Source organism: Gracilinanus agilis, chromosome 1, assembly GCF_016433145.1.
Source record: "Gracilinanus agilis isolate LMUSP501 chromosome 1, AgileGrace, whole genome shotgun sequence".
Lineage (NCBI taxonomy): Eukaryota > Metazoa > Chordata > Mammalia > Didelphimorphia > Didelphidae > Gracilinanus > Gracilinanus agilis.
Genome location: NC_058130.1, coordinates 213851137 through 213872855, shown reverse-complemented (window position 1 = coordinate 213872855; position 21719 = coordinate 213851137). Strand labels below are relative to the sequence as shown.

Sequence of the window (21719 nt, the reverse complement as noted above, 5' to 3'; positions counted from 1 at the left end):
GTGTGTGTGTGTGTGTGTGTGTGTATAATTTTTCTTTCCTATTTTAAAATTTTTATTTTGAATATTTTCCCCTAGTTACATATTTGATGTTCTTTCCCTCTCCCCCAAACTCCCCTAACCTCCTCTTAGCTGACGCACAATTCCACTGGGTTTTACATGTATCATTGATCAAGACCCAATTCCATATTATTGATAGTTGGACGATTTATTGTTCAGTGTCTACATCCCCAATAATATCCCCATCAGCTCATGTGTTCAAGCAGTTGTTTTTCTTCTGTATTTCTCCTCCCACAGTGTTTTCTCTGAATGTGGCTAGTTTTCCTTCTCATAAGTCCCTCAGAATTGTCCTGGGTCATTGCATTGCTGCTAGTACAGAAGTCCATTACATTCGATTGTGCCACAGTGTATCAGTCTCTGTGTACAATGTTCTCCTGGTTCGTCTCCTTTCACTCTGCATCAATTCCTGGAGGTCTTTCCAGTTCACATGGAATTCCTCCAGTTTTTTATTCCTTTGAGCACAATAGTATTCTATCACCAGCATATACCACATTCAGCAATTCTCCAATCGAAAGACATTCTTTCATTTTCCAATTTTTTGCCACCACAAAGAGTGTAGCTATAAATATTTTTGTACAAGTCTGTTTATCTATGCTCTCTTTTGGGTACAAACCCAGCAATGGCATGGCTGGATCAAAGGGCAGGCATTCTTTTAGTGCTCTTTGGGCATAGTTCCAAATTGCCATCCAGAATGGTTGGATCAGTTCACAACTCCACCAGCAGTGCATTAGTGTTCCAATTTTGCCACATCCCCTCCAATATTCATTACTCTTCCTTGTTGTCAGTTTAGCCAGTCTGCTAGGTGTGAGGTGATACCTGAGTTGTTTTGATTTGCATTTCTCGAACTCAGGCCTTTTTGACTCTAGATCCAGTCCTTAATCAATTGTGTCACCAGCTGCTTCTTACAGAGAGGCAGTCAGGCAGGGACATAGGATTTGCACTGAGGGATACAGTTTTGAATCACAGCTCACACACATACTAGCAGTGTGAACCTTGGAAAATCTGTTTTGAGCCTCAGTTTCCTCATTTGGAAAGTGAGTATAATTAGAACACCTACCTCACAGGATTGCTGTGATGATCAAATGAGATATGTAAAGTGTTTTGCCAAAATACTAATTAGTCATGTGACTGCCTGCAAGGCACTGGACTTCAGTTTCCTCATCTGTGGATTTGTATTGCCTCACAATTACAGGGTTACGGCAAGGGCAACACCTTATAGTCCTCTAGTCCAGATAAGGAAACTGAAGCCCACATCAATGTGCCCTTAATCTTTTTCTCCACTGGGAGATACTAGTCTAATGAAGCCCACAGAGAACCAAATCCTGACTTGGGTTTCATCTCCACAAACTACCTGTGTTAATCTGGATGAGTAAGTCTTGGGGCAAGTCACCTGAAATTGGTCTCTATTTCCTCATCTGTAAAATGGGAACACAACTTTAAAAATAGACTCAAGAATTTTTGGATTCTGATCTATAAAGATTTAATGTTAGGGCTTGAAGGGACCTCTGAAATCATCTTATCCTGGAGTCTTTATCCTTTTCTTATGATATGGACCTGCTTTTGGCAGTCCATGGAAGCCTTCTCAAAATAAGGTTTTTAAATGCATAAAACAAAATGGAATTATAAAGGAAACTAATTATGTTGAAATCCAGTTTACCTGTCTGTCTATCCATCTATCTATCAATCCATTCATCTTTCTGTCAGTCTGTCCATCTATCTATGTCTGTCTATTTATTTCTCTATCCATCCAACTATCAATATATCTACGTCCATCCATCCATCCATCTGTCCATTTGTCTGTCTGTCCATCTATCTATCTCTGTCTCTTTATGTATCCATCCATCCATCCTTCTATCAGTCTGTCCATCTATCTATGTCTATTTATTTATCTATTCATCCATCCATATAGCTACATCCATCCATTCATCTATGTCTGTTTGTCCGTCTATCTCTGTCTCTTTATCCATCCATCTATGTCCATCCATCCATCCTTCTGTCAGTCTGTCCATCTATCTATATCTATGTATCTATATCTATTTTATCTATCATTCCATCTATCCATCTATCATCCATCCATCTGTTCATCTATGTCTGTCCATCTATCCATCTCTATCTGTCTGTCTCTGTCTATCTATCTATCCATCTGTCCGTCTGTCCATCCGTGTCTATCTATCTATCCATCTATTCATCTATCAACCTATCTATCTATCTATGCATCTGTGTATCTGTCTATTGATCCATATCTCTCTCTCTCCCCCTTTACTTTCTGTCTTAGAAACAACTCTTAAGACAGAAGGGTAAGGAGTAGGCAAACAGGCTTAAGTGCTTGCCCAGAATCACACCACTTTATATATATATATATATATATAAATTTAATTTAATTCCCCTTCCAATTACATGTAAAAAGTTTCCAACATTTTAAAAAGATTTTTGAGTCTTGAATTCTCTCCCTCCCTGCCTGTGCCCCCTCCCCTGTGGTTAAGCAATCTTACATAGATTTTCCTCAAATTAATCCTCTTAAGGAAGGAAACTAAAAAAAAAAAAAATTTGCTTGGGTCTGGATTCAGACTTCATCAGTTCTTTCTCTGGAAGCAGGTGGCAACCAAAATGTATATTTTTTAAAAGTTCACAGCCTCCAGGTTAAGAACACCTGAATGTCAACCCTATCATTTTACAGATGAAGGAACTGAGGCCAAGAGAAATATGACTTGTTCAAGATGATTCCTTCACAGAGTGAATAGACGCAAATGGGATAATTAAGTGCCCAAATTTAGAAAAGAATAAGGTTCTCTAGAACTATCATGAATTGTAAATATTATCATCACTGATATCTCTCCACACACATCAAGCTTGTTTCTATAAATTTTTGTTTGCAAATCATATAACACTTTAAAGGCAGCAGGGAGATTTGCTAGGGGAAGGCACCTACTCATGCAACCATTTTCTAAAGTCAAAAGACTTTGTTTTGTAGTATTATCATTACTTCTCTTCCCACCTCTTGTGATCTGATGCACATTTGGTTGTTCTTTCCTATCCTCATTAGGACTAGAGGTAGCTTGGGAAAGGCCCCTGGCTCTGTGGGAAGTGGGAACCACAGAATCTGAATCAGAGACTGGAAATTGTCATCCTGGCTCTGCTGCCAGCTGGCTGTGTGATCCAGGGCTAGTTATTTAACCTTTCTGTGCCTAAAATTCCTCATCTATGGGTGAAATAAAAGGAGGAGTAGGAACACTGTATAATCCAGTGATGTTAAACTCAAATAGAAACTGATCCTGGAGACCAGTATATTGACTTAGAAAAGAAAACCACAAATGAACATTATCTACGTTGCATTATATTTATTAAATTTGTTAATCATTTCCCGATTACAGCTCAATATGCTTCAGGACAAACTCTGGAGTTTTGTGGACCTTTTGGGGCTCTTGGGATTCAAGTTTGACACCTCTAAATAGAGCAGTGGATTTGGAGCCAGGAAGACAAAGGCTTAAATCCTTCCTCTGAAGCTGGTTGTGTGACCTTGGAGAAGTTACTTGAATTTTCTGGAGTCTCCCTCCCCTCATGTCTAAAAAATAGTTACAATAATATCTATAGGGCAACCACAGAATTGTTGCTCAAACAAGATACTGTATACAATGAAGTGCAGACTTCAGACTGCTAATGTGAATGTCCATTGTTATTACCAAGGACTGAAAGTGTTACAGAAAGTTAAAAGCAAAATGTTGTTTGATTGTGTCTGACTCTTCATGGCCCCATTTGGGGTTTTCTTGGCAAAGTTCCTGGTGTGGTTTGCCATTTCCTTCTCCAGCTCATTTTACAGATGAGGAAACTGAGGTAAACATGATTAAGTGACTTGCCTAGGGACACATAGCTAGTAAGTGAGGCTAGATTTGAACTCGGATTTTTCTGACTCCAGGCCTAGCACTCTGTCCTCTGTGCTTCCTGACTACCTTAGAAGCAAAATGCAATGGTGTTAATTATTATGAGCAGTTTTAATGTGGACAAGACTAAGTAGCCACTGGATCTGGAAATCTAGAAACACAGATGGAAATGGATCAGGTAAACGGAATAATCACTATGTCTTCAGGACGTCTCCCAACCTGCCATATACATACATATACATACAGTGCCCTGTAGCACTGAACTATTGGCTGTGCAGCCTTAATAAAAATTGAAGGATGGGGGAGGTGACTAAACAACAATCACAATTAATTGTTGTTTAGTCATCCAACTCTTTGTGATTTTCTTAGCAAAGGTCCTGGAGTGGTTCACCATTTCCTTTTCTAGCTCATTTAACAGTTCAGGAAATGGAGGCAAATTAGGTTAAGTGACTTGCCCAAGGTCACACTTCTAGTGTTTTAGGTCACATTTGAACTCAGGTTTTCCGGATTCCCAGACCTGGCACTGTATTCATTGTGCCACCTCACTGTCCATTGTGAGGTGAATTGAAAGATAAAGTCTGTTAGAGGCTGAGCTTGAACTAAAATGACTCCCATCTCCCATTCCAGTCGCTTCTATTAGATCATCATAGCCATCTCTTTTTGGTGGGTCTTTTTCTCCTCCCTGCTCACTGGCCTATGGTAGGCTTTTCTTCCTTGGATTTATGTAATTGGCTGAGTGCGGGTGACATGCTGTTTGCAGGCCTGCGTTTTCTTTCCTTTTCTGTGAGCTATTTTGAGCACCGGTGCTAGGAAACTTAATTCACTTCACTCAGACTGGGCGAGGGATGGGGGAGGAGGAGGAAGGTGGGGAGCTTAGATGCGTGCTTTGAAAGCTCTCCAGTTCCCCTCTGCTTCCTAACAGATGGCTGCAAACTGTGGTGTGTTAAATTTATCTAGATACTCCAGGATTCGTGTGGAGGAGGAAAAGCTCAGGATAATTTAGAAAAAACAAAGACCCCTTTTGTAGAAGAGAGTAATGCCGATGGCTCACAGAAATAAGAGATTTAGACCCTAGAGGAACCTCAGAGACCTTCCAGTCTATCTCCCTCATTATATAGATGAAGAAACAGAGGCAGAGTAATTTAAATGACTTGTCCAGGGTCATACAGTGAGGAAGTGTCTCAGGACTTCCAGACTTTAGCTTCAGAGCCTCATCCTTTATACAAAATTACTTCTCAATCTACAAGTATTTATTAAACACCTACTGGATACTAGCACCCAAAAGGAATGAAACAATCCACCCTCAAGGAGTTTCAATTCTAATTAAAACAATGTGTATACCTGTAAGCATGTAAATTTTAAAATGACTTCAGACACCTATTGTGTGACCCTGGGCAAGTCACTTAACCTCTATTTGCCTCAGCTTCATCATCTGTAAAGAGGGGATGACAAAATATACTTCCCTGGATTGTTGTGAGGATCAAATGACATAATTGTAATGTGCTCAGCATAGTGCCTGGCACATTGAAAGTACTATAGCTATAATTTTGTGAAGTATTTCCCAATTATATTTTAAAAACCCAAACCCTTACTTTGTCTTAGTAACAACTCTAAGACAGAAGGGCAAAGGCTAGGCAAATGGGGTTAAGTGACTTGCCCAGGGTCATGCAGTCAGGAAGTTTGAGGTCATATTTGAACCCAGGACCTCCTGACTCCAGGCTTGACACTCTGTTCATTGTGCCACCTGGCTACCCCAACCCTATCTCAATCACATTTTTTTAAAGTGGTTAAAATTAAAAAAAAAATTTTTTTTCTAGGAGGGGGCAGCTGGGTGGCTCAGTGGATTGGGACCCAGACAAGTCACTTAACCCCTATTGCCTATCCCTTACTGCTCTTCTGCCTTGGAACTAATACCTAACAAATGAGGGTTTTAAAAAATAAAAATTTTAAGCAATGTAATTGGGACATGTGTAACCCAGATCAAATTGCTTACCATCTCCAGGAGTGGGGAGGAAGACAATATGGATCTTAATCATTTTGGAAAACATTGAAAATTATTACATGTAACTGAGGAAATAATTTTTATTTTATTTTTTGCTAATTACATGTAAGAAATTTCCTTAAAAATATATATATGTGTATATATATATTTTTTTCCTTAAGACCCTTGCTTTCCACCTTAGAACCAATACTGTGTATATTGGTTCTAAGACAGAAGAGCTGAAAAGGCTAGGCAATGGGGGTTAAGTGACTTACCCAGGATCACCCAGCTAGGAAGTGTCTGAGGCTACATTTGAATCCACCAATTATATATTTTTTATTTTTTTAAACCCTTAACTTCTGTGTATTGGCTCCTTGGTGGAAGAGTGGTAAGGGTGGGCAATGGGGGTCAAGTGACTTGCCTAGGATCACACAGCTGGGAAATGTCTAAGGTCAGATTTGAACCTAGGACCTCCAGTCTCTAGGCCTGGCTCTCAATCCACTGAGCTACCCAGATGCCCCCAACTTCTTATATTTTAATCTGTTTTGGGCCAGCTTGGGAGGAGGGCTGGCCTCATTTTTGGCACCTCTTGTCTAGCTGATCCCTAAGGCCATTTATCCAGATCCAGATGTGCTATTTTCAAGGCTCCTGGCCCTGGGGGATGTAAAAGCCCAGGGTTTCCTGGCATCTGTTCCTAGCTCTGGTTTTGGCCCTTTGGAGATCCTTTCCCCACCTCTGCCCAGACTGAATGCAGTGCTGGCTTGCTCCGTTGATCCCACATAATTTATTTTAAACAACATTTAGTACCACGATTTTATTATAAGTGACATAACAAATTTATACAACAACATGGGTGCTGCCACTGGAGGAGGGGTCTTGACGACAGTAGCAGCAGCAGCAGTAGTAGTGAAGGGCAGCATTAGAGGTCTTTCAGGTCCCAAAGCACCCCCTAGCCCCAGGCCACAGAAAGGAGGTGCTGCCCGACAGTAAACAATGCTGGCCTGAGGGAGGGATGGTTCCTCCCGGCTTCTCCAAAAGGCCTGTCTGAGTGTCAGCGCCCACCATCTGCTCAGCCTCAAATAGCTTTGGGGTCAGGGGAATGAGGCATGCTGCAGGGGCTGACCATGGGGCAGAGAGGGGTTGGTGAGGGCCCCGGACCAGGGGCCTTGGTAAGGTGTCCTGAGGGTGGGTTATCACTGAGGATGTGTGTCCGCTCTAGAGAACCACCCCTCAAGGCAGCCATTGGGCTTCGAGGTGGCCTTGGCCCTAATGGATACAAATGCCAAGAACCTTGAGAGGTGCGTCTTGTTCTCAAACTTACCATCCACAGGGAGGCGGCCAGCAAGAGCATCCCGAGTGCCGTGGCTTCCCCCAAGCCGTCCCTCCCAGCCCAAACCAATCCATTCAGTTTGGGGACTGACCTGGGAAGGGGGTAAGAACTACCCATCACCCTCCTGCCTCTAGCCTGCCCCAGAATAGGGCCTCACCCAATCGGCCAGTCATCACGCCGTGCCTAGGGCGGGCATCTTGCCCTTTGCCCAGCCTATACAGCCTTCCCCTCCTGGCTCTGGCTCCACTTACGCTTCTTTCTTTTCCCGAATCAGAGCAGCAGCTCTCCTCCGGCTGCAGTTCCTCCAGAAACGGATTCTGCCCGTCCCCCAACCCCACCCGAAGCCGAACATGTACTTCCTGGTTTTTGTATTTGAATGCCCAGCGCCACAGCGCTGATCGCACAGGGGCTTAATAAATGATTTCTCGAGGACGAACACGGACCCATTCCGGAAAATGGTTGGTTTCCTTCTCTCTCCCCCCCCCCCTCCCCCCCGGGTCAAACGGACAGGTATCATTTGCTCTTTTTTTTTTTTTTTTTTTTTTTAAAGAGAAAAATTCTGACATGCTCTGTACAAGGCCCATTGAGGTACTCCCCTCCCCCTCAGCGCCTCAGGAGGCGCGTCCACAACTGGCCGCTCCAAGGCGGCTTCCACCGAAAACATTCCATCCTCCCCTTCAGACTGGCGCGCCTCCTTCGGGCAACCGGTGCCACAGACTGGGCACAAAGGTACACACGTGAAACGGCTCCTTGAGGAGAAGGAGCAAGGACAGGACCGGTCCTGCAGGTCTCAGGCGGGCAGTGGAGGGGGGTGGTGAGGCTGGGAAAGGCCGTCCAAGGCCGTCACTCTGACCAAGGTCCCGGCGGGGAGGAAGTGGGAGCAAAGTTTCCTCCTTCATGCTGAGTCGGTTGGGTTCTCTGTCAAACTTAGCAGCAGCAGCAAGGGTTAAGCCAGCCTTGCGGATCAGTGCCAGTGACCAGCACCCAGTGCACCTATGCATAAATCCATCGCCCAGCCCACCCCCATGTCGGGGCCAGAGCTGGGATGGAAGATAAGTCCAACCTCCTCATTTTACAAAAGTGGAAACCGAGGCCTGGAGAGATGAACTGAGTTGCCTGAGGTCTCACAGCAGCAGAGCTGGGGCTAGAACCCAAGTGTCCTGGCTTCTGAGGCCAATGTATCTTTCACTAATCCATTGGGAGCCCCATCTGCAGAGCTTTTGTTACAAAAGTACCAAGAGGCCCTTGTTATAAGGCAATTTCAACTAGAAGGTACTGAATTCGAGGACAAGATCATAGCAAGGTGCTATACATATATATATATATATATACATGATGTATTTTACCAGTTCATCTTCTCCCCATGCTACACAGGCTGAAATATACAGAGAATATAATAAATAAAATCAACACTTGTCACTACTGGCCTGCCAGAAATAAAAGTTACTGACCCTGGGCAATTGGTTGAAGTGTATGGCAAAGTTATGTGTCTCTCTCCTAAAAGGGCAGAGAGATGAGCCTAGGCCAGCTGGCCAACCCCCTCCCCTCAATCACCCCCATATTCCCTCAGTCCTCCTGAGTGGACCCTGGTTTTTCTCTGACTAGTGTGTTTAGAAAAGGAAAAGAGTCCAGTCTCCCAGGATAATGTCCCCACAGCTCCTCGAGATCCTTTATTAGCACAGAGCCCACATACACAGTAGGCCCCCAATAAATATTTCTTGAATGACGGTGAGCTCTCTACCAAGCACCAGTTGGCTTTTCATTGCTGAGTTCATGAAGGGAAGTCTATAAGTACATGGTGGTGAGCCTGTGGCACGTGTGCTGGAGGGGGCCCTCAGAGCCCTCTCTGTGGGCATGTGTGCCATAGCCCCAGCAAAGAGGTGGGCAGAGTGTATTAGCAGAGGGATACGGGGCTGGGCTGCTCCTCTCCCCCTCTCCACCCAGGTACACCTGAGGACATGGCCCACCCCTGAAAAGGTTCACCATTACTGCTATAATCTATTCCTACTGATCTGGTTTCACACCTTCCACGAATCCCATCCAAACTCCATTTTCCAAAAGCAAAGATCAACTCATGGCCAGCTGTTGGTCAGCTGGGTAATAAGAGTTCCATGAGTTAGCATAAAAAAAAGGGGGGGGGGAATTCCACTCTCTTCAGTGGGAGTACAGAGGCATCTTATGAAAAAGTCCCTGCTCCCTGACCTCTGCCAAATGGACTCAGCCAGTTAAAGATATGAGGGTCTGGTAGCCAAAACAAGATGGGGCACAGCATGCCAGGGACTGTAGTCTGTTTGGATGGTGCCATCTATGTAAAACATAGGAGAAGGCAGATGGGTTTGCCACAACTGAGAAAGCTAACAACTGGGTCTAATTAAATCACTTAATCAACCAATAAACATTTATTAAGCGCCTACTATGTGCCAGGCACTCTGCTAAGCGCTAGAGCGAGTTAAGGATGGCAAAGACAACTGTGGGTACTTCCCTAGTCTGGAAAGCACATTATCTTTTTCCTTGAGCTCCACTCTATAATTCAGATTGGAATACGTGCCTGTCACTGGGGCACTTCAGATAAAAGAGGCCAAGGACAGAGTTACTCATGGGAAGGATCTACCGATTAATATAAGCCATTTTCGACTTCCTTGGCTAAATGACTTCTTCTCATCCCTGGGATGGGCTCTTTGGTCAGGAGACAAATCAGAAAGGTGGAGGCAAGTCAGGGAGGCCCATGGAACTATCAACCCATGGAGTTAACAGGGTCTGTACTGATCTGGGCCAAGAAGAGTTGGGGGAGAGAGTAAAGCTTTGCTGTCAACAGATCCCTGGCTTAACTGGGGCTTCGGGGATGAGGTTTTACTGAGAAACTGGAAGCTTATGAATTCAGATGGTAGAAAACGGAGAACTTGGGAGAAGAGGGAAATTCACCCCTAGAGAACATCAAGATTGTTATACATACGAATACACGTATGAAATTCAAAAAGCAATTCTTTAAAATTCAGTGAAGGGGCATCTAAGATAGCACGATGGATAGAGAGCCAGACCTAGAGTCGGGGGGGACCTGGGTTTAAATCTGGCCTCAGACACTTCCTCTCTTCATGATCCTGGACAAGTCATTTAACCTCAATTGCCCAGCCCTTGCCCTTCTGTCTTAAGAGTTATTATTACTAAGACAGAAAGTAAGAGTTTTAAAAAAAATCTGGGAAGTCTCTGGGTGAATCATGTCATCTTTCTGTATCCATTGGCACATCCATACTAATTGAAAAGTGGAAGATTCCCCAACTCTGGGCCCAACTTCTACATATAGTCCTTGCTGAGGGTCTAAATCCTGTCCTACTTTTGACCATCTTTCCCCAAAAAGAGCAGCAGAATGATGACCACCCCAAAGCACCAAATAATCCCTTGGTAGGTGTAGAACATCTACTAATTATTGGTCAAGTGAGGATGGATGAAGAGGCTGGAGCAAATGAAGAAACCAGGGGCAGCCAGGACATCTCCCATATATATGGAGGAGCAGCCCAATCCAGCCCAAGCTTTGAGCACTTTCTCATCAAGGAAGCGTCCATCTTTATTGATGCCCACATCACACTTATGGAGGGAGCTGAAAATTCTCTAACACAGACACCTAAGGCTGGCCATGGGGAGTGAGAAAGCTGCCTGATGGTCTCCCAAATGCCCCTTTTCTTGCTGATTTACTGTCTTGGGGTGTGAGGCCTGGCCTGGCCACAGACACATCAAATATTGTAGAAAGTGGAGCTTAGGGATTCCAGCTTCACCTCTTCTGCCTGGTTCTTTTCTTTTTTTCTTTTTTGACAGGGAGAGATGCAAGAATGCCTGAGGACCAATGCGAATAACTGCCCAGGTGTAGCTGGCATAGGTGAATGCGTGCAGGATGAAAAGGCACACAAATACCTTAAAGTTATTTTTTTTTCCCCTTTAGCCTTCTAATTCTTGGCCGTAGACTGAGAGGTGGTGGTCCTATACCAAACTCCTGTTTTCCCCACAGTTCTTCTCCAATCAGTTCTTATATACCCTTAGATCCTGTCTCTAGGAAAACCAGCCTGGACTCCCCATGTACCCCCTAGACTTTCTTTTGGGGCAGGACAACTTCCAGGCCTATCTCCTTCACTTTTTGGCCCACAAATGTCCCCATCATTCACCACGAATAGAACATATGCAAGATTCAAGATTCATTTCTAGAATTCACTCTGAGACTGTGCTAAAATAAATCTGATCTTGAAGGGCATTCACACAGTCCCAGATAGGAAGCAAATAGGTTGCCTTTTGCCAACAGAGGAGAGGAGTTTCTCAAGTATCACGGCCAATCCCTAAGGTTCAGTTCCCCAGCCTCCCTCACCTCCCTACCCAGACAGCAGCGTTAGCTCTGAGCTAATTAGGTTTCCAATAAATAGATCCTTCATCCTTGAACTTCCTAAGAGCCACTGCCATAAAAAACTTGGGTCCAATGGCAGGAGCAGAACTTGGAAACAGAACTGGGCATTGAGACTCAGGGGCTGCCCCAGACTTTGAGTTCAGATTCCTACCCGCTCCCCAAAGTGGATGCAAGGCAGTGAGGCCATCAGTCAGTGTCCCTTTTCTAAAAGAGTGAGGCATACACAATGGTTGTGAGTGAGAACATAGCCACTGGAAACAGCAGATGCTTGCAAAAAATCAGGCCCTGTGACAACAGGGGAGAGATATTCCAGGGAGAAGAGGTTGCTCCATTTTCTTTCATCAGTCTTGGGACCTCTGCCTTCACCACCAACCCACTCCCATGTTGGCTCCCAACAGGATCAGCTGGATGCTTGTCTTTTTTTTTTCCTCTGATTTTTACATGTCAAATAAGACCAGGTCGTTCTGTAAACAGAATTGAGTGTCCTTGGATCCCTCAAAGTCAGTCTCTCTTTAAGGTTTATGTTTGAAATGGGCTTCCACTGAAATGGGAAAAACAAACACATACACATCGCGTTACAGTGTGATACAACTGGAACACAATGCCTTCCCTGTCTGATGGGGACATAACCATCCCAATGATAGCAAGACCACGCTCTGACTCCCCACATGTTGGCTTTGCCAACAGCCTCTGTCTCCCCAGAAATGAGGCTCTTCCCCTTTGATTTTGGAAACTTGGAGAGAATGTTTTTTGAGCTCCTGTCTCCTTCCTACCCCAGGGGCCTGCTCGCTCACTGCCCAAACAGAGGGGAGATGGGGAAGATGGGCTTTCAAGACCTCTTGCCAACAGCCCACCCTAAACAAGACAGTGGTGACCTCAGCTCCCCCAGCCACTCAACCCAGGATTTTGGTCTCCATGGCTACCATCCTCCCAGGGGATGGTCCTGCCTCACAGAGCCAGACCCGGGGTGATGGAATTGCAGCATTCCCCCTCTTTTGTTGCCCTTTCACTCCTTTCTCTTTTGCCAGTGATAAGGGGGAGAACATGGGGACTTAATGAGGCAATAAAAGAAAAACGTTTTAAGAGGGCCAGGAAAAAAAAGAAAGTAGGTAAAAGTCCTTTTGTTGACTCCTTCCTTCTCCTTTAGGCAGCTAAATGGAGACTGAAAAAATAACTCTTCTGAGAGGGGCTGGATCCCACTCCATATGGAAGTGGGGCAGTCAGTGAGGTGGCGGTCTGGGAAGCTTGAGGTAAGGACCAGGAGGAAAGAGTTTCCTTGGCATCCTTGTTTCTGTTATGGTCAAATAGTCATTCTACTAGTAGGACCATGCAAGTCTCCAGTGACCTCACAGGTGGCCAAGAACAGGGGTAGCCTCTCTCACCTGCATACTCCTGAGGCAGCATTGGCCTATTAATCACTTTCTGAAAAGCTGCCATCCATTCCCGTTGGTCACCTTCTGTCTCACAGGCAAAGAGGAACTTTCGGTCGGGAGTGACGATAGTGATGCCGTGTTGCCAGTGGTGGCCCTGGGTGGAAGGGGGAAGACCCTCAAGAACCGTGTAGCTGTTTTCCTTACTGCCAATGAAAACTTCCCCTCTGGCAAAAGCATCCTGAGGAGGAGAAGGTCAGCCAGTCATCAATGATTTATTAAGACCCATCCTACGTGCCCAAGGACACTATCCCTATTTCCAATACATGCAAAGTAGTATTATATTCTTTTTTCTCCCCCTTTTCTCTCTTTTTAAACCCTTCCTTTCTGTCTTAGTATCAATTCCAAGACAGAAGAGTGGAAAGGGCTCAGTAATTGGGGTTAAGTGACTTGCTCAGTCACATACTAGGATAAGTGGCTGAGACTAGATTTGAACTCACCAACTCCAGGCCCACTGCTCTATCCACTGAGCCACCTAGCTGCCCCTCATAGTTCTTTCTTTATCCAGCTCCTACTCAGTAGTGCAGGTATTAATGTCTTTATTTTACAAATGAGGAAAGGAAAGCTCAAGGTAATTAGGGGAGTTGCCCAGGATATTCATTTCCTTTCCTGAAAATAAGGAAGATGTGAGCATAAGGCAAATTGTACGATGTGATTGCTTTCAGTCTTATATGTCGTTCCATATCTCAGACAACCAAGTGAATTGGTAATTGAGGTCCTTGAAATTTGAATGTGCGTAGCAACCAAATATGTTCCACTACTGACCTAAGTATCTGTACCCCACTCCAAATCTTGATTTCAATTGGAGTACAATCTCTCTCTCTCTCTCTTCTCTCTCTCTCTCTCTCTCCCTTTCCTTCTGCCTTAGAACCTTATTGGTTCTAAGGTAGAAGAGTAATATGGGCTAGGCCAGGGGTCGGCAACCTTTTGGGCTGTGAGAGCCATAAACGCCACATTTTTAAAAATGTAATTTCGTGAGAGCCGTACAGTGCTCACAGTGCCGCTCCTGTAACGGCGCCTGAAAAAAAATTGACTTTATGGCTCCTGCAGAAAGAGCCATACACTGCCGACCCCTGGGCTAGGGCAATGGGGGATAAGTGATTTGCCCAGGGTCACACAACTAAGAAGTGTCTGACAATATCTTCCATGTTAATTCATTGGTGTAATTACTAAACATGGGGTGGATAAATCTATCTACAAGAATGCTGTAATGTATGTGTTCATAAAAGCTGGACTAATCTGTATTGAGATCTGCTTTGTAAAAGATTTTAGCAGGAATATCTAAAGAATCTCTGCAAGCAACATGGAATCAAAGAAGCAAATCTTCTAAAGAGAGAGAGATCTATCCCTGACTGTCAGAGAAAAGATGGTTTTTGGAGCTCAGATAACTACATGAGACATGTGAGATCTGAGATGAAATTTTGTTGACACTGGGGATAAGCTACTAAAATGCAAAGAAGCCTGAAGTTAATGTTGTTAATTGTTATTGTATCATCTTTGCTTTCTGTGTTACTTTATCTGCATACTCATTTCTTCCGTATTTCTACAGGGTACTTAAGATCAGGATAAGGACACCTTAGGCCAATGATGGGCAAACTATAGCCTGTGGGCCAGATGCTGGCTCCCTGAAATGTTCTGTCCCGCAGCTCGACATTATTCCTAATCTGATGAATACAGTGAGTAGGATAAAATACAACGAAACTTCTAAAGACTTGCCTTAGAAACAGACTGACAGATGAGCATTTCCTTTCCTTTGGCCCCCTCTTTAAAAAGTTTGCCCATCACTGCCTTAGGCCAAAATCCACCTCAACTGGCCTGATATTTCACCTCTACCTCTCTCTTCAAAAAAGGGAGGTAAGAGGTTCATTACTTTATCTGTCCATCAGGAAGAGTGGGGCAAATCTAATACATATTGTCAAAGTTTTCCTGCAGGCTCTTGAGGGATCCACATCATCTTGTGAGCACCCACTACAAGTCAGGAGAGTGCCAAAGGAACAGATACCTGCAAACCTGGGATTCCCATGGAGCTCCTGCTCATTTTCCATCTTGGACCTCCTCCTTATTCTTCCACTGAGAATATTCTTCCTCCTGGTTTTTTGGTCCCTGTCTTCTAAATATTCTCACTTATTTTGTTTCTTCTTGGTTACACTCTATTGGATTTCAGATGGTACCATCCATTGCCAGTCCACCTGGAGTCCACTCTCCACCCCCTGGATCAAGCCCATTGATCCTTTCCAAAGACATGACCAAAGAAGTTATAAAAGTCAAGGCCTTTGCCCATTCTCCCAAGATTTCTTAATTTCTTGGCTTTTAAAAGGGGGGAATGGGCAGTGAGAGGTAGTAATAGGAATGGGACCCTCATACTCTGAAATCTTGCATTTCTCACTAGTAAGCACTGGTTAAACATTGACTGCAAAACCTGTAGTTTCAACATTTAGTCAGGCATGAATTGCAGATTGACCAGTCACTCACTCTGTTACTGGGTCTGTAATATTCTATACTGGGCATTAGCTTTGTGTCTAATCTGTTTTGTTAATTACTCTTAGAACTGAAAGACATAATTAATCACCTCTAGTGGTCCTCCAAGATATTGAATCTCCCTCTCTCCCAGTGTTCTCATCCTAGAAGGGCAGCAAGACCTCTACCATATTGACAAATGATAACACGGTGGACAATGGGGGAACATGGAACCTGCACACTGGGAATTCTGGCTTTCCAGAAGAATCCCCCAATCTTATGCTTGCTCCTTATTCCCTATGGCAACAAACTCCAAAACATACCTTCAACTGAGTTTAGAATGGGAGATGCCAAACTACCAGACCCCCAATAAACATGCCAACCCTGATCCACAGGGTATGGAAGATGCCACTCCTGCATGAAAGCTGTCACTCTACAGCAGAGCTGCTCCTCCATACTATCAGCTCCAAAGAGGCTACTTTACTAGTCCCTGGGCTTATCCATCCACCCTAAGGCCACCTGATTAGCCCCCCAGACTCTTCCAGCAGCCAGTAGGCTATATACCACCATAAACCATTTCTTTTTCAAATACAATTCTTTTACTTCTGGATTGAATGGAGTTTGAGTCTCTCATTCTTGGGGTGAGACCTTGCTACAAACTTGGGTGTGCTTCTCCCACATCAATATGATCTCTAAGTATCCTTTGGCTCTAGTATTCTTTTAAAAATTTAATTTGGTTATCGTTACTAAAATATATAAATATTTCTTTTCTCTCCTTCCCATCAGCTCTAACATCCAATGGAACAAGAGTCCAGAGTCCATTTCTGCTTCTACCCAGGGTGACTGTAAACACTCTTTAGGTTTTATGAAAAATGAGGGGGTTGAACTAAGTTGCTTTTACATCTCATCTACGTTTTTTTTTTTTAAACCTTTACCTTATGTCTTAGAATTGATACTAAATATTGGTTCCAAAGCAGAAGAGTGGCAAGGGCTAGGCAATGGGAGTTAAGTGACTTGCCCAGGGTCACACAGCTAAGAAGTATCTGAGGTCATATTTGAACCCAGGACCTTCCATCTCTAGGCCTGGCTCTCAATCCTCTGAGCCACCCAGCTGCCCCCAAAACATATACTTTTATGGATATGGGAATAGGAAGAGGTGCTCTGAAATAGTCTGAATTCTCCTGTTTCCTACAATATTTATATTGGGGGCCGGTTGACAGTTTTCTATAACTTATAGACAATTAGGTTCCTGAGCATGGCATGGGGCAGGATGAAATAGGGAGGACCAAATAGTCTTCCATATCTACCTGGTCTCGTATGGAATGTATGGTCCTTGAGAGCAGGCATTGTTTTATTTGATGGATTTGTATTCTAGGTATCTATATAATCTGGCACATATTAGGTAAATGCTTGCTTGATTATTATTATTATTTAAACCCATATGTTCTGCCTTAGTATATACTAAGTGTAGATTCCAAAGCAGAAGAGCAGTAAGGGTTAGGCAATTGGGGTTACTGTGACTTACCTAGGGTCACCCATCTGGGAAGTGTTAGAGGTCACATTTGAACCCTAGTCCTCTTGTCTCTCTTGATGTTCAATCCTCTGAGTCACCTAGCTGCCCCTCAGTGTTATGTTTTGTTTTTAACAAGTATCAGTTCCAAGGCAGAAGAGTGGTAAGGGCTAGGCAATGGGGATTAAGTGACTTGCCCAGGGTCACACAGCTGGGAAATATCTGAGCCCAGAGATGAACACAGGACCTCCCATCTCTAGACTTGGCTCTCTAGCCACCCAGATGCCCCTGAAATGTAAGATCCTTGAGGGTAGGGGTTGTTTTATTTGATGTATCTGTATTCTTGGTGCCTAATATAATGCCTGGCATATATGAGGTGTTTAATAAATGTGTGCTTGAGCTAAAACAGCAGCTTTGGAAAAAACAAAACTCAATCTCATACTACTTCTTGGTGAAGAAGACAACTAAGCATTGAGACCTAGTAAAGTTGAATTTTAAAAATAATATCAGTATTCTTTTAATTTTTCATTTTTCTCCATGGCTTCTATATTTTTGGGCAGAAAAATGATTTCACTGCTTTTATACTTATATTAGTAAAAATTACTTGTATTTCTAGCCTCTCAATAAATAATGTTCATTATTTGAATTCTTTAGTCTGTTCTATACCAACTTCTTTCAGTCCTATATTCATTGTTTGCCTTAACTCCTTCCTTTTTCGACATACTGCTTTCTTCCTAGACATTGTTCTGTTAATTATCTGTCAAAAATTTTAAATTAAAAAACCTACTAGCTGCAAATAAATTAAATAGAATAAATTCATGTTTGATTTTAAAATTGGCACCTATCTCCCAGTGTGGGAATTGTAAGAAGGGAAGAAGAGAAATGGGCTGCAAAAAGGTAAAAGAGAGAGATTTTGCAAAGAGAGAGGTTTTTGAACCTGACTGCATGCTGTGGGACTGACGAGGCTGTGTTCTGGAATACAGGGAAGGGGATAAAAGTGAACACAGGCAGTTACTGGGAGGCTCTTAGACTTCCTGTCCTTTGGATTATAGGGAGCTGGAACTTCCTCTCTATCTCAGTGAACTGAGGAGGTTTTTGGTTTCCTGTCACTTGGAGCCAAATACCTTGATCCCTATTGTTTCTGACTGGAAAAAAAAAAAACCTTCATTGACTTGAAATCATCAGTGTTCCTGCAAGTTGGAAGTACCCGTCAACTCAGAAGACCTGTGACTTGGACAAGCCTGTACAAACTGCCTGGGCTGGGAAGGTCAGAAGCCAACTTGGGCCTAACCCTACTAGAGTTGAATGCTGACATAAAGGTTTCACCGTGAAGCTATCCAAAAGACCTGTTTATCCTACAAAAGTAATCTGGGAGGATTAAATAGTGTCAGGTAGCTAGTCAGTTCTGGGAAGTTAGAGACAGAGTAGGGATCAGGGAGTGTGGAAGAAAATGAAGAAATCACCACGCAGAAATCTTTGAAGGTGGGACATTAGCTAGAACCTTTAGAGTTAGGGAATTCTAATTCCTTAATCCTCCCCTTCATTTTACTGTTTTTCCAAAACTAAATCCCTGTCCTGTTTTTAAAATCTGTCTGGGAGTCTGAGAAGCACACTGGTCATTGTGAGGAGGCTCAAAGGCCTTTTCACTGTAGGGTACCAAGGAACCAACTAAACCTTGGTATCTCTACATTATCATCACCATCCCATTAAGGATCTACATTATTTCAGAATCAAATAAAGTTATATTTATATAGTGCTTAGCATAGTGATTGGTATATAGTAGGCACTATGTAAATGCTGTTGTTATTACTATTATTATATCTATCCCTAATTTATGTATCTGTGAACATTTCCCCATCAGAACATAAGCTCTTTGAAAGCAGATACTGCTCACTTGGGTTTTTGATTTTCTAATACTTGGTACAATGACTGGGATACTGTCTATGGGTTTGGCTTAATAACTCCTTCCCATCCCAGGGATGATTCTAGAGCCCAGATATGAGTTAGAGAAGTTTATGGAACCTGCAGCTGATGGCATCTGTACTGAGCTCTGTTGGAAAGCTGTGGCCAATTGGCTGCTGAAAGAAATGGTTCTTCCAATGGCAGCTAGCTTTTCTCACCCACTAGAGGGGAGCCAGAACAAGAAAAATCTGGAGGCAGAATTGGTGATGAGAAGGCCAGGGGTCATGATGAGCAGGAAATCCAGAGGATGATGAGAATTATTTAAGGACACTCTTTGGTCTCCCATCTTTACTTTACCTGTTTTGAGCCTTGGTTTCTCTATCAGTAAAATGGGGATAATAATAACACCTACTACATAGGGCAATCAGGAGGAACAAATCAGGTTGGCTAAGGATAGTATGTTAACTCCTTTAGAAAGGTTACATCATTACATAAATAACAGCTATTATTATGATTATTATTATTGTTGTTGTTGTTGTATTGGTTCCAAGACAGAAGAATAGTAAGGGTTAGGCAATTGGGGTTAAGTGACTTGTCCAAGGTCACATAGTAGGAAGTGTCTAAAGCCAGATTTGAACCCACGACCTCCTGTCCTGGTCTTTAGACTTGACTCTCCATCTACTGAGGCACCTACCTGCCTATCAACTATTATTACTTTAAAAAAAACAACTCTATCTTCTATCTTAGAATCAATACTAAGTATTGGTTCCAAGGCAGAAAAGTGGAAAGTACTAGGCAATTGGGGCTAAGTGACTTGTCCAGAGTCACACAGCTAGGATTTGAATCCAGGACCTTCCATCTCCATGTCTGGCTCTCTGTCCAGTGAACCATCTAGCTGCCTCCCTATGTCCATTGTTATTTCAATGATCTTGGGAAGGAGAAAGGATGGGAAACCTTACTCCTGATTAGAAAAACCACAAAGTAGAGTCTGGGCTCAATTAAGAAGACTGAACACTTATGTAATCCCAGCTCAAAGCTATTTGTATAATACTCTCCTAGTTGGTAGAAACTGATTCTTACTCAACCCTCCAGCCCTGTGGGGAGGGATGCAGTTGGCAAGAACCTGAGAGAGGGTTCCAGATCTGCCCCAAGAGGAAATTCTTGAAGTCTCTTGTATAGCAAGTTGGGGATAGGGACATAATGGAGATGCCTGCTTCTCCATATATTGGCTTCTTCACAGAGTCTTTCTTTCTTTTCCTTTCATTTAATTTATTTATTTAAAAAAAAAACTTACTTTCCATCTTGGACTCAATACTGTGTATTGGTTCTAAGGCAGAAGAGTGGTAAGGGCTAGGCAATGGGGGTCAAGTGACTTGCCCAGGGTCACACAGCTAGGAAGAGTCTAAGGCCAGATTTGAACTCAGGACCTCCTTTCTCTGGGCCTGGCTATCCATCCACTGAGCTACCCAGCTACCTCCTTTCTTTCCTTTAAAGACCTTTCCTTGAAGGGAATATGAAATTAGGGCAGCTAGGTGGCAAGCCAGGCCTAGAGCTGGGAGCACCTGGATTCGGATCTGACCTCACTTCTTAGCTGTGTGATCCTGGGCAAGTCACTTAACCCCATATTACCTAGCCTTTGCTCTTCTGTCTTAGAGCTGTTACTAAGAAGGAAAGGTTTGGTGTTTTGTTGTTTTTTTTTTTAAAGAGAGAATCTGGAATCCAGTGTTTTCTCTCCTGCAGACAGAAGCCAGAAGACCAAATCTCTCGTCTCTCAAATTCTTGCCAATTCTGCCCCTTATGTAAGTTAAGAATGTGGGGTAATCCATCTCCATCAATAAGGAAAGTCTCCTGCAAATTGGCTTTGAGCCACAGCTTATACTTAGGCTGAGCTGAGGTATCTCAAGGTTTCTCATAGCATCTAGGGGCCAGAAGGGAGCTGGAGTGCCATGGGAGTGAAGAAGGGAGGGAGGGAGGCGCTCATCTTGGAGGGGAGGGTAAGGGAGGGAATAAGACATCCAAGGCACACATTTTTAGAGAAGAAGGGGGTTAAGACTCATCATTCCCATTTTGGGTGCTGTAGAAAGCAGGGAGTAAGACGATATTGTCCCCCTTTGGGAGGGGAAGGGAGAAGGTGCCCTCATTCTTTGAAAGGGGGGTGGTCTTCATTCTTTGGCTTCAAAGGAAACACGGCGCCATCCATGCCCTTACCAGAGGGTCTTTGAAATACATGAGCCTCCTGTCATCCATGGTGAACCAGCGTTTCTTGAAGCCTTCAGTTTGCTGAAGAAACAGAAATAAAGGATTAAGCGCATTGGCTTCAGAGTCAAGAGAACTGGGTTCTGATCTCAGTCATTGACTGGGTAGTCACTTTCTCACCTCGGGCCTCAGTTTCCTCAAATATAAAAAGGCTGGATGATCAATTACAAAGGCCCCCTCCAGCTCAGGGATTTTATGAGTCTATAGTCTCCCTCTCCCAGCCAGCTCACCATTGATCAGGCTGCCAGGAAATTTCAATCTTTTGTTGCCAAATTTAATTTTTCCCTGGAAGTCTCCTAGTCCTGGATAGCCATAGAAACACAGAAACTCCCGGTTGGAAGAGACCTAAGGGGATGTCTCGGTCAGCCCTTACCCAGATTGAAATCCCCTCTGCAACATACCTGATAAGCAATTAAGCGATGTTTGTTTGAAGGCCTCATCCATTGGTAAAGTCCATTGGACAGAACTCTAATTGTTAAGAGGTCTCCCAAATGAGATCATGGTCCTGGGGTTTGGAAGACTGCCATATCT

General features: G+C 43.6%; 1 protein-coding gene across 1 annotated transcript in view; it reads right to left on the bottom strand.

Moving 5' to 3' along the window:
- Positions 1-10924: 10924 nt before the first annotated feature.
- The window catches only part of ADAP1 (ArfGAP with dual PH domains 1), a 200169-nt gene continuing 189374 nt past the window's right edge, over positions 10925-21719 (bottom strand). The window contains exons 9-11 of the mRNA XM_044660092.1: positions 21141-21212; positions 13016-13244; positions 10925-12174 (exon numbers count right to left, since the gene is read on the bottom strand). Of these exons, the coding sequence (XP_044516027.1) occupies positions 12146-12174; positions 13016-13244; positions 21141-21212 (330 nt within the window). The 3' untranslated portion in view covers positions 10925-12145. The remainder of the gene's footprint in view (positions 12175-13015; positions 13245-21140; positions 21213-21719) is intronic.